The sequence below is a fragment of the Cnephaeus nilssonii genome (genome assembly GCF_951640355.1).
Source record: "Cnephaeus nilssonii genome assembly, chromosome: 2".
Classification (NCBI taxonomy): Eukaryota; Metazoa; Chordata; class Mammalia; order Chiroptera; family Vespertilionidae; genus Cnephaeus; species Cnephaeus nilssonii.
Genome location: NC_137073.1, coordinates 12,033,358 through 12,046,462, shown reverse-complemented (window position 1 = coordinate 12,046,462; position 13,105 = coordinate 12,033,358). Strand labels below are relative to the sequence as shown.

The 13,105-nt window shown below is 55.8% G+C and overlaps 1 protein-coding gene across 11 annotated transcripts in view; it reads left to right on the top strand.

Moving 5' to 3' along the window:
* KATNIP (katanin interacting protein) overlaps nt 1-13,105 on the top strand; it is a 202,281-nt gene that overhangs the window by 175,575 nt on the left and 13,601 nt on the right. For all 11 annotated transcript variants that reach the window (XR_013814939.1, XM_079796318.1, XM_079796326.1 and 8 more), the window contains 4 exons: nt 1,375-2,094; nt 2,837-3,036; nt 4,921-4,999; nt 10,142-10,319. Coding sequence is in view for 10 of the 11 variants with exons in the window: in XM_079796318.1 (XP_079652444.1) it covers nt 1,375-2,094; nt 2,837-3,036; nt 4,921-4,999; nt 10,142-10,319 (1,177 nt within the window). In the remaining variant the exon portion in view is untranslated. The remainder of the gene's footprint in view (nt 1-1,374; nt 2,095-2,836; nt 3,037-4,920; nt 5,000-10,141; nt 10,320-13,105) is intronic.

The following is a 13,105-nucleotide window of genomic DNA, read 5'->3' as shown; positions in this document are numbered from 1 at the left end:
CTCTCCCCTGGTTCCTGTCATGAGCCCAGCTTGCAAGGATGCTGTGGACATTTGCTTAATCCGAATGGCCTGCAGGTGGGGGGTCCCCAGGGGAAAATCAGGGTGTTGTTCCTAGAGAAGCGGAAGAGGAGTTTGAGGCAGCAAAACAGTAACTGAACAGAGGAAGCAGGTCGCAGGGGACGGGAGGAGGCGATGGGCGCAGCCACTGCAGTGGGCGGAGGGAGCGCAGATCCGAGGCCTCCCTCTGCCTGCAGGGCGGAGATTTACGCTTGCCTGCAGGCTGAGAGGGCAGTGGTGGGAAGGAGTGATTGAAGATTCCGGAGAGAAGCCGTAATTGATGGAGCCAGGCCCCCTAGGAGACAGGCAGAGAATGGAGTGCAGGGCACGGCACCGTATGAAAGGAGAAAAAGCAGAATGTCCGTGCCAGCTGCTGTTTTCCCAGAATGACACCCTCCGATGGCACTTAGCCATGGCATGGCCCCGAGGATGGCCCCTGCTCCGCGTGCACTGGGGCTCTTGGGTTCTGCGAGGGGAGCGGGGCCTTCAGACGCCAGCCCTGGGCACGGCTGCGGCTCCTGGAGCCAGCTAGGCCGTGTGTGGAAGTGAAGTCCTTGCCGTGCAATGCACCTGGGTTGTTTCAGCATTTTTCTGATTATAAAAATAATACATGTAGGGAACTCAGAAGATAAGGGGACAAGAAAATAAAAGCCCTTCCTACTCCCACCCCGAAAGGTCACACTAGCACGTCGGTGCAAGCTGCCCACACTAGGATGGGCGCCATCTAAAATGGCACAGCGGGCTCTTTTCATTTTACCTTCTTTTCCGAGCCTTTTGCCTGTCACTAGCATTTGAAAACTCCGTGCACGTCACGTGACTGGTAGCCCAAGGCGCAGGCCCCTGGGTGGCTGACTCTGAGGCCACAGACAGCGGCTTCGCTCTGGTTGTGTGAGGTTCTGAAGTGGGAAAACTTCCAGCAAAGGCTCCGACACAACCATGTAGGCCTCCCTTGATGTGCATGAGGTTGCATGCTTAGAAAATTCAGTGCAGATTGAAAAGTACTTTGCTTTTTGTAAAACAGCTAGGCCCCAGACTTGAGTAACCAGAAACAATTTTCTACCAGCCTGAATGTGTGTGACAGGAGACTGTGCTCTGTGCCCAGACGGCCCCGCACAGTGCGGGTGTTAACAGCCCTGCCCACCGGCCATGCCAGGAGGCTCAGTGGGCATTGAGACAGCCAACAGCAGCCTCATCACTTTCTAGAATGTTCCCCTGAGGGCAGCTCCACCCAGCGGAGAGCCACTGGATGAGACAGTAAGGGTCCCACTTCCACATCTGTCACTAATGGGCTTCACCCCTCCTGTGCCCTTTCTTCAGGAGATGCCTGGTGCACCAGGCCGCCGCCGCGGCCCCAGTGGCGCAGCGAGCAGGAGCACACGCTGCACGAGTCCTGGAGCTCCCTCAGCGCCTTTGACCGCTCCCACCGGGGGCGCATCTCCAACATGGAGGTGCAGGGGGACATCCTGGACGAGTTCCTGCAGCAGCAGAGGAGCGGCCGGCAGGGCGCCCAGCCAGCCCCCTGCAGGGAGCAGCCGGAGGCCCGGGCGGGGCCGGACGACTGCAGAGACTCAGGCGACCCCAGCGACTTTAGAATCCCCGTCTTGCCTTACGGGCGGCACTTGGTCATTGACATCAAGTCCACGTGGGGGGACAGGCACTACGTGGGCCTGAACGGAATAGAAATATTCAGTTCCAAGGGGGAGCCCGTGCAAATCGCGAGCATCCAAGCGGACCCCCCTGACATCAACATTTTACCAGCCTATGGGAAGGACCCCCGCGTGGTCGGCAACCTCGTCGACGGGGTGAACAGGACGCAGGACGACATGCACGTCTGGCTGGCCCCCTTCACGCCGGGCAAGTCCCACTCCATCTCCGTCGACTTCTCGCATCCTTGCCACGTCGCCCTGGTCAGGATTTGGAATTACAACAAATCACGGATTCATTCCTTCCGCGGGGTGAGGGACGTCGAGATCCTGTTAGACGCACAGTGCATCTTTAACGGAGAAATCGCCAAGGCCTCCGGAACCCTGACGGGAGGTACAGTATGTCTGTGAGGGTGTTCCCGAAGCCCTACCTGCTGCTCGCTGAGGCTCTGAGGGAAAACCAAGCCCCTGGCCGTCAGTGCGATGGGTCTCTCCCCTCGTAGGCCTGGCCCGCTCGCCGCCTTTGCAGCGTGGGTGTGCAAGCGCTGACCTCATTAAACTCCTCGGCTGGGGACGGGCCTGAGCCCGAAAGGGGGACCCTCCTGCGAGGTGCTGACTGAGGGAGCGCTCTCAGGAGAACCCGGTGCAGGGAGGGGCGCAGCACATGGAGGGGGAGCTGAGCACGTGGTGTCAGGGGAAGCCCACTGCAGCCTGACCGAGGGCAGCCTGGAGCATGAACTGCAGGGTCTGTCCTGCCTGAGGCAGGCGGTGGGGGTTGGAGCCCTGCAGGCTCCCCGCTAGGGGCCTAACGCCCATGTCCTTCCAACAGGGCTCGAGCCCTCCCCGCCGGGGGTCAGCGGGGATCTGTGAGCACCCACAGCATCTGCTCCGGTGCCCACCCACGCGTGGTATTTCAGTGATTCTCCTCAGATAGGTCCCTTTGTTAGCTCTGTGACCTGTGTGGTTCTCACGGTACATCGATCCATTTGCCGATGTGAAGAAGACACGTCCCTGCACAGATGGAGAACTGTCCGTGGCTCGGGGTTTATAGCACAGAGCTGATGGGTCTGGGCCCTGGCCTACAGCTCAGTGGGATTTGGGAGAGTTGACCCTTGTCTTCCTGCTAACCCCTTCAGCCCCAGAGCACTTTGGAGACACAATCTTATTCACAACCGACGAGGACATTCTCGAGGCCATATTCCGCTCGGATGAGACATTTGACGTGGACACGGGGGGTCCATGCAGCCTGCCGTGCGAGGAGCCCCTGAGGAGGCCCAGCACCGCGGACGGCGGCACGGAGGAGCGGCCCTACACCCAGGCCGGCCTGTGGGCCCAGGTAGGACGGGCGGGCGGGCGGGCGCCCGGAGAGGTTTCCCAGCAGGAGAATGAAGATGGATCTCTTCACGCTGCTGGTGCTGCTGTTTTGACATTTCCCATTTCTCCACTTCGTCTTCGGTCCTGGGTGTCATATTTCATTCTCTAATGATTTTTATTTTATTTATTTTTTTTTTCACCAAAGTAAAGGAAGTATTCAGATTTTAATCAAAGCTGGGAGAAATCATGCTGTGTCCCCTCTGTCATTCAAGGTCTTCGGGAACTTCCTGCTTGAGGTTGCGTTTTGATCTCTCGGTTGTTTTTGATGGGAGGACTGAAAATGCCTTTAATAGGCAGACTTAGAATTAAAATAATGACAATCTGGCGATTGTTTCTTGCTTGCGAATTGTGAGCTGGCCTGTGCGTCCCTCCTGACACCACTGGCCCGGTTCAGCCCGGCTCAGGGTCATGCCAGGGCGCGTAGCGGGAGTGACAAGGTTAGAGCTTCAACACAGGACTCCAAAGTCTGCTTTTAACTGTGAACGTTTTTTTAATGAAAGATGACCTTCAGGGCAAGGGCCAAGTGAAGAGCAGCACTGGAGGGAAGTCACCCAGGTCTCCAGGGTGTCCTCGAGGCCCCGCAATCAAGGGGTGAGGGGAGGGGAACGTCCAGGAGCAGAGGACGGCTCCGGCCACCGCAGGTCATGACCACGCAGTGTGTTCAGGGCGTGAGCCTCCACCTCTAAGGGAGGCCGCTGCCGCTCCGCCCGACGAGACTGCCAGCTCGTGGTGACAATTGTTCTGATTTTTTCAAATGAAGCCAGATATCTGGATTTTTATGTAAAAATACCCCAATTTAAAGATGTTAGCAAGTGATTCAAATGTCTTCCAACCTTCGTGGGCCAGGAAGCATGTCTGCTGTCTGGATGTGATCCGGGGGTCCAGCTGGGGGTTGACCTTGAGGCCTTTCATGTGCCCAGTGGTTTCCCAGCGCGGAAACCCAGCCCATGAGGGGCAGGGAGGGACGCTCTCGTCTTAGAGGAAAACCTGAGCTCATGGGGTGGGGGGCGGTCGACATCAGGGTCACACCCCTAGAGAGTGTCAAGGTCAGTGCATCCACAGGGGTCGTCCTAGGAGGGGGGGGCAGGGTGCCAGGGAGGGCAAGAGAAGGCGCGTGGGCACCAGGGCGGTGACAGTCCCTGGTGGCCCGAGGCTGGCTGTGTCAGGGGCGCTCCTCACAGGCCTTCCCCACCCTCCGCCCAGTGGCCAGACGGGGCCTGAGAGGCTGTTGCTAGGGGCGGGGCCTGGCGCTCGTCAGGTGGCCCTTGGGGCTGGAACACCTCGCTCACCCAGACTCACATCGGGACTTCACTTCTTTTCGCATCGCAGCTTTGCTGTCTGTAAAGTAGTGAAGGCGCTTTGACCCAAGCTTACGATGCAGAGGTCTAATGAGCAAAGTTCACACATGAGACCCAAGAAGTAGGCTTGGCAGCCCCCCTGGGCTGTCTGCAGACCACGGGCTCCTTCTCCTGGCTGCCCAGGGGCTAACCTGGGAGCTCTGAAAGTGCACGTGCCCAGGCCCAGAACCACGCTCTATAGCTTAAGTTCTTTTCCTTCCCTTCCTCCCTTCCTCCCTCCCTCCCTCCCTCCCTCTAGCTGACCAGACAGACATCGATGGCTCCCTCCCTGGTAGCGTCAAACTCCTCCCCTACCAGCAAGAGCTTCTGGCAAGGACTCAGACACACGAGGGTTCCTGGGCCTGTTCATGTTACCAGTCATGAGCCTCCACAGAGACAGAAAACACAAGAAGGGCCACGGGGACTTCCCTGGGGCATGAGCTGGACACATTGCCAGCCAGCCCTGTGGGTCACCCCTTGCCTCTGCTTCTCCCCTAACCGGCGTGCAGGTCCCGGAAGTGGAGCTGCCACCCAGTGCCCCTGTGCCCGAAGTCACCACCCCGGAACCGGGCGTCTACCACGGGATCTGTGAGTACCCTGTCCTGGGCAGTGTCGGGAAGGGGGGCCTTCGGGGGTCGGGCGTCCTGGTCCCTGGGACAGGGTCTGCACAGATGTGGGCTGTGCGGCCGGCGGGCTGAAACCAGCAGGAGCTAAGACACCTGCTTGCTCCCTGCGCCCGGTGGGCAGCAGCCAGTTCTGAGAAGTCGGATTTTGGATTTTTATGTGAAATCTTCAGCTTTTTAAATGTTGGTGACTAATTTTATAATATTTTCAAACAACTAATGAGCCAAACAAAACACATGTGTATCGGCCAGCTGGCTGCCGGTTGGTGGCCTCTGAGCAAATCCCATCTGGGCTTCACTGTCTTTCTCTCGTCTTTTCCCATGTGACCCTGCAGCCACCCCTCCTCCTCCACGCGCGCGCAGGCCAGCCCTCTGCCTGCACCCTGGATCTTCAGGCCAGAGGTGGCCGCTGACTGCGCGCGCCTCCCTCCTGGTCCCTGTTAATGAGCCTCGTGGCTCACCTGCTCCTTGCATTCTCACCTGCTCTTTCTTGCCCCCTGAGCACTCATTCCTTCCAGTTAACTTCTGTCACGCTCCCTCTGCCGCCTCCCCCGTCATCTCTAGAACGAAGCCAGACATCTTGGTTCAGCCGGTCCTCCTCCCCATACCCGTCTCTGAGCCCCCACCTGTCCCCCGCCCAAGCTGTGCCCTCTGCCCAGTGTGCCCCCCCTCTCCATCCCTCCCTCTCCATCCCTCCCTCTCCATCCCTGTCTGTGGAGGGCCGACTACAACTGGGTTTCCAGGAAGCAGACTCTGGGGTGGAGTTGGCTGGGGCACGTTCCTGGGGAGGACAGGAAGCAGGACGGGGCAGAGGGAGAAGCTGAGCCTCGGACTCACATGGAGGCCTCTGCCAGCTCCACAGGGAGCTTGAGCTGTGGCAGCCCTGCATTGTCCGGAGCTGAGTGAGGGCACAAGGCCTTTACAGGCCTAAACCAGCATGTCACTGGACATGGGCTGCCTGGAGAGGGGCAAGGCCAAGGGTAGCCATAAGTGGGGGGACTCAGCTGTGGCTGTCAAAGGTCAGCACTCCCAGAATTACTCTCCTTGGCCCGGCTTGGATCACATGCCCAAACACCTTTAAACCAATCACTGGTCCCCGGGCCAGGAGGGAGGTGTGAGATGGAAACCACGCGTGGCCAGGCCTGGCTCAAGGGCGTCCCTGGAGCCCGTGCTGAGGCTCAGCCACCCGCACTGCTCCAGGGGGGTCAGAGTAGTGACGAGAAGACGAAAGGGGCAGCCTCTGTCCCCCTCATCTGGTGGTTCCCCCAAAGATGCGTCTGCAAATGTCCTTCCCACTGAGCCAGCGCCTGACCTTTCTCAGAAACGTGATCTCGGTGCCTTTGGGAGCCTGGAGTGGGCTCCGAGGCCTTTTTGCTGCAGGAAAGTGCAACCTCAGAGGCAGGGGAACCTCTTGGCGAGCCCCCTCTGCACGCTCGGGCCCTGATGTCTGTCTCCCGCCTCTGTGCCTTTGGCTTTCCCGCACACTGACCAAAATCCTACCCCCTGGACCAGCCGGTGCAGACTGGCTTGGTACATACAGCCAGTCCTGTTCATGTTTTTGTTGTTGTTAATCCTCATATGAGGATATTTTTTTCCATTGCTTTTCAGAGAGTGTGGAAGGGAAGAAGAGGGGGAGAAAGAGAGAAACATTGATATGAGAGAAACACATCAACTGGTTGCCTCCCACACTCACCCAGACCAGGGTCAGGGAGTGAATCTGCAACCCAGATATGTGCCCTTGACCGGGAATCGAACCCAAATCCTTCGGTGCTTGGGCCGATGCTCTAACCATTGAGCCACTGGCCAGGCTCCTGTTAATGTTTTTGAAAAGGGATATATGATTTGCAAATCTGCAGATGACAGGCGTTTTGGACATTTTGCAAATATCAGCAGTGATGAAGAGGAAAGGAGCTGAGAGAGTTGAAACATGGATGAGAAATAACAAAATTAACTTCCTTGTATATAAATACTGATGGGCACACCAAAGGAAAATGAATGTGGAGCATGGATGTGAGCTCCGACAGGCGAGCAGCCCCGAATCCAATGGCCTCGCAGAGCCTCTTCCAGGCAAAGGAAGGGCAAGTTGGGATGCCAAGTCTTGTTTTCACAAAGGGGGGCTGGCACTGGTCCCTACACTGATCCCCTCACCCAAACCGGCTCCCTCCTCCCCCTCAGGCCGCCTCCGTCTCAGGAGCGATACCCACACCCACTCTGGAACTTGGGTCAAAAGCATCTTCTCTTCCCCTCACTCCCTACATGCCACTGAGAGTCTGGCAGTGAGTGCTGTCTCCAAAGCTGACCCGAACCCGTCCCCTGTCCCCTGCAGTCACACTTACCGCCTGGTCCAGGCCATCCGTATCCAAAAGCCTCCTCCCTGGTCTCCTAAGGTCCAACCGAGTCACTTTCTGAGATGCAGATCACATCACGTGGGGCGCCCCTGTTTCAAACCTGACCCCCCCCCCCTTACTCCCCAGTGCAGAGGAGAACCCCAGACTCCATGGCGTGGCCAGCCCTGGCCCGACCTTCTGAAGCACGTGCTGCCAGCGCTTCTGAGTCGTTCCCTCCACCTCCCTCTCCTTCGGTCGCCTGGCTCCAGCCACCAGCCACGTGGCTCCCAAACCAGGGTCAAGGCCCTTCTGTCCTCTCAACTGGGAGTGTTCTTCCAGACATGCTGAAGAATGGCAGCCTGCTTCATCCCCCAGGTCTCAGCTCGAATGTCGGCCCTCAGAGAAGCCCTCCCTGACCGCCCCGCTCCTTCTCAGCCACCCCTTAGCCCAGCTCTCTGATCTTCCCCATGGCGTTCGGCGCGCTGAGGAACAATCATATTTATTGGTTCATTAGGTGTTTGTTGTGTGTCTTCACTGCAGTAGAAGCTCCTACAGAGATTTTGCTCTGTGTTTACCCTGTATTTCCAGGTCCAGGGGCAGGACTTGGTACGTAGTAAGTGATTAGTAAATATCTATCATTAATGCTGAATTTGGTGAAACTCCATGATTTCACGTGGATTCACTTACCTGCAGGTATCCACCGAAACCTACTCTTCAGTCAGGCACTCATTTCAAAAGACAAAGGCCTCCCCTGACCATCTGTTTTTCAGACACTGTTCTAGGCTCTGGGGATACAACAGTGCACAGAGTGCACGGAGTTCCCGCCCGCAGGGAGCTGCCTTCCATCCTAGTGGGGAAGACTGAGAAAAACAAATCAGCAAGTGAACCTGGAACGGGTTGTCAGATAGGGACAGGTGCTGTGACAAGGGCAGGGCAGGGTTCAGGGCGTGGTGCTCTCTGAGCTCCGGTGGGGGAGAGCCTCTCGGAGGAGAGGGCATCTGAGCACAGACTCAGAGGGGAGAGTGTCAGTGGTGTGGCTGGGAGTTCTCCGCTGAGCTGGCTTGGCTGGCATCTCCTGGGCCTGCTCATGAGCCTGCTCAGCTGGCAGTGGGCTGGCAGCTGAATGATCTCGGATGCCTTCATGTCCTGCAGTTGGGAGGCTGTTGGCCAGTGAGGGGCGAAGGGGCTCACCTGTCTCCTGCCTGTGGCCAGACCCCAAGTGTGGAGAGAGAGGACAACCCCAGTGCACACGTGCTTTGCAGGCTCTGCCTGCAGTACCTCTGCTTCTGTCTCACGGGCCAAAGCGGATCACCGGGCCCAGGCTCAAGGAGCGGAAGAGACTCCACCTCTGGCTGGGGGAAGCGCTGAGTCACACTGCGGAGGCAGGGGCTGGTGGGAGGGGGTGGTTCGTGGCCATTTTGCAGTCTGCCAATGCTGTGAGAGCTGCCTGTGCCCATACCATGCTGGTCACAGGTCTTCTTCACTGACCCCAAGATGCTCGGTTACCCTGGCCCCAGGCGAGCAGAAGGGTCTGAGGCCAAGCTACACAACGCACATTGGAAATGACAGGCCTGGCTTGGCCTCACAGGGATGTCCGGAGACCTCCCTGGGCTCCACCTCCTCCTCGGAGCCGGTGGTGGGACCCGTGACATCCAGGCTGTTTTCTCCAGCGCTGCAGGGCGGGCATGCTGCACACGTTGCAGAGAGCATGAGTCTTTTGAGCACAGCCATCCGAAAGGGTGCTATGGGCTCCAAGGCCCTCAAGGTGGGGGAGCTCACTGGGCGTGGTCCCACCCTCATGGGAGACCAGTAGGTAAGGAAGTTCCAGCCAGAAGCCCGACAGGCCCGACCAAGAGGCGCATTTGGTTGGAGCTTTCTGGGCCAGTGGACGACTCACATTTTACAAGGGCCTCCTGTGCCGCAGGCGCACAGGAGGCCCTTGTAAAATCCACGTGGTCTCTAATGGAGCAGGTGGGCGGGAAAAGGGTGGAAGTGGCCACTTCCTTTACCCTGAATCCTCATGGTAGCAGCCGATTTGCATAAAACATCCATTCCCAGTGCTGTGGCTTAGTGCTGTAGCTGCCTCCACTTACACTTGTCTAATCACTCTCCCTGTACTGAATGGCACTGTGGCGGGCTTTGGGGACAAAGCAAAACAGATGGGGTTTCTGTCCTCGGGTTAACCGTCTGGCATATTGAACCAAGGGGTCGCAAGATGGCAGTGCGACCAGGGCGTGGAAGGGCAAGTTCACAGTGACTCAGCAGCTGTGAATGGAGGGTCCGTGTAGTCAAAGGGGCTTCCCTGAGGAGGTGAGCTGGCATCTGAAGGACGAGCACCAGGGGGCCAGGCATGTGCGCTCCAGAGAGAGCAGCATGAGCAGCGGCCCTGACGGGAGAGAAGAGTAAAGTGACGGGATGCCATCTTAGTTGGGCCAGGAACCCCTGGTGCAAGATGAGGTTAGAGACATAGAAGCCAGATGGGCAAGCCTGTTGGCCAAGCATCATGGGAAGCCACTCTAGGCTGTTAAACGTCAAGTGGGGTGACATGATTAAGGGGTAGAGAAAGGACCCAGGACTGCACAGGTTTAAACAGCACTGGCCCATTCACCCGGCAAACATTTTGTGAACTGTCAGCAGCATCCCAGCCCCAGGCACCCTGAGGAAAGGGGCGGGGTTTTGTGTCTGGGTTTCCCAGTTGGCCCAATGCAGGCGCTAAAGACCATTCCTCCTCTCCTCTCATGTTAGGCTCCTCCTTCACACCACTTTCCTTCCTGTTGCAGGCCTTCAGCTGAATTTCACTGCCTCCTGGGGGGACCTGCACTACCTGGGACTCACGGGCTTGGAAGTGGTGGGCAAGGATGGTCAGGCCCTGCCCATCAGCCTGCACCAGATCTCCGCCTCCCCCAGGGACTTAAATGACCTCCCGGAATACACGGATGACTCCCGGACCCTGGACAAGTAGGTGTCTGCAAGAAGCTTAACTCATGGCAGCAGGTCCGGGGCCTGTCCTGCATCTTAGACTTGAGATTCAAATGTCAGACAGCCCCCGGCCACCCCAAGGTCTGTGGTCACCTCATCTGAGAGTTAAGGAACCCAAGGCTCAGAAAGGGAGGGCACCCCCAGGACCGCACAGCTGGAGTGCAGGCTGGGTTCGAAGCCAGGCTCTCCTGCTTCCAGACAGAGCTGTGCTTTGTTCTCTCCACCAGGCTTAGCTCCGGCCACCAGCACAGTGGCTGCTCGGGGAGCTTTTGCAGGGATGACCCTGCCTTTCCTCGTGAGCAGCCTCGCCTCTCAGGGAGAAAGCTGTCCCCTCCTGAGACTGAAGTGGCTGCTGAGGAAGTCCCCGCACGCTCCTCTGCATGGTCAGGTCTCAGAAGCCCAGGTCGGGTCAAGTCGGTCAGAGGACAGCCTGAAATAGAGCCTTGATCCATGGGGCCCATAACCTGCCCAGGAGCACTGTCCCCTCAGGGCAGCGGCCCTGCCTGGCCCTGCGAACAGAGGAGTCCAGGAGTCAGAGGGATGAGAGTTCAAATCCTGGCTCTGCCCCTTGCCAGCTAGTAAGTTTCTTAACCTCTTCAATAACAATAGAAATAATAACTGAAATTATAGTTGCCATGTTTTTTAGCCATTGTTAAACGCCAGGTGCTAAGCAGGTTACAGATATCCATCCATTTACTAATATGATAGGTACCCCTGGGAACTGAGGGAGAGAGGGGTTAAAAACTGGCCGAAGGTCACTCAGACCAGCCGGGTAGCCGAGTCATGATTAGGTGCAGGCATGGGAGAGCAATGCCCATGCACTTAAGCACTGACTGATCCTGTCTTCCCCTGCCTGGTTTCCTTATCACAGAACAGGGACATGGGGGAGGGGCACAGCCGCACCCCAGCCTGGCCCTGTGTTTCCTATAAAACGTCCTCTAGATCCAGAGGCCTGATCAGACTGAGGCTGGGTTGTTGGGGTGTGGATGTCGTTGTTTATTCCCTTCAGGGGTTGTCAGGCTTTTTGTGACTGGCAGCCACAGCTCAGTGGCTAGGTCCATTAATTTATTAGGGGTTGCAAACTGGTGATACACTGATGCTATCTTCTTTTTTTCATCAGTAAAGAGAAATTTTCCCTCAATTATTTGTTTACTCTGAGGTGTAAGTCAAACAGGAAAGGCAGTCTAAATGTTTGATTCCTTCCTTTTATTTCTTAGTTTTCCAAAAAAACAAGTTGTTTCTCTAGCATCCTTTAATACATTTGGTTATTTGTTCTTATTTATTTTTTGTTAATCCTCACTCAAGGATATTTTTCCATTGATTTTTAGAAGGAGTAGAAGGGAGGAACGGAGGGAGGGAGGGAGGGAGGGAGGGAGGGAGGGAGGAAGAGAGAGAGAGACATTGATGTGAGAGAGGCACATTGATTGGTTGCCTCCCCCACGCTCTTTGACTGGGGCCTGGGATTGAACCTGCAACCCAGGTACATGTCCTTGACCTGGAATTGAACCTGACCCTTTGGTGCTCAGTCCAACCCTCTAACCACTGAGCCACACTGTCCAGGGCACATTTGGTTATTTTGGTTATCATAATCATCGATTTAAATGCCCTGTTTTGGAAGGGTTTCAATCTGTTGTAGTTTTTATCCTACTGATGCTCAACTGGATGCTCTTAGACCTGGGGCCATTTGGATATTTATAATGTCATTTGCGGGCCATACAAAATTATCAACGTAAAAATTAGCCTGCTATATGCGGTCAAACATTTAACTAACTCATCCTGATGCCATGACAGAGCCAGACCACCCCTGTCTTAGACATTGGGAGCTCCTGGATCCTTTTTATTTTATTTCTTTTTTAAAATATATGTTATTGATTTCAGAAATGAAGGGGAGAGAGAGAGAGAGAGAGAGAGAGAGAGAGAAACATCAATGATGAGAAAGATTCATTGATGGGCTGCCTCCTGCACGCCCCACAGTAGGGATTGAGCCTGCAACCCGGGCATGTGCCCTGACCGGGAATCGATCCGTGATCTCCTGGTTCATAGGTAGATGCTCAAGCACTGAGCCACGCCGGCTGGGCTCCTGGATCCTTTTTAAAACAGTGGTCTCTGGCAACTTCCCTGCTTTCTGATATAATGGGTCATTCCAGGCTCATTTTTTGTATTTCTTTTAAAAAAAAAAAAAATATATATATATATATATATATATATATATATATATATATAATTAATTTTTTTACAGAGAGAAAGGAAGAGGGATAGTTAGAAACATCGATGAGAGCAAAACATCGATCAGCTGCCTCCTGCACACTCCCTACTGGGTATGTGCCCACAACCAAGGTTCATGCCCTTGACCAGAATCGAACCTGGGACCTTTCAGTCTGCAGGCCAACACTCTATCCACTGAGCCAAACCGGTTAGGGCTTACATATTTCTTTTTAAAAATTCTTTTATTATATAAGTTTCAGGTGTACTCATCTTGTATATTTCTTGTCCCAGATATGGACTCAGCCACTTGTCCACAAAGCCCGGTTCCTTTAGTGGAAAACGGTGTTTAGAGACCTTAATCTGGCCTCTAGGGCTGCTCATGGCTACTGGGTTGGTCATTGATTCAAGGCTGTTTGGTGGGCAGAGCTGGGAAGGGTCATTGGGGTATCGTTGAGGGTGTCTATGGCCCTCCCACACGCATCAGTTGTGAACGCGTCAGCAGTTCTCTCTCCTCTCAGAACTGGACAGCAGTCTTGCTCTGGAGGCAGCCACAGGCCTAG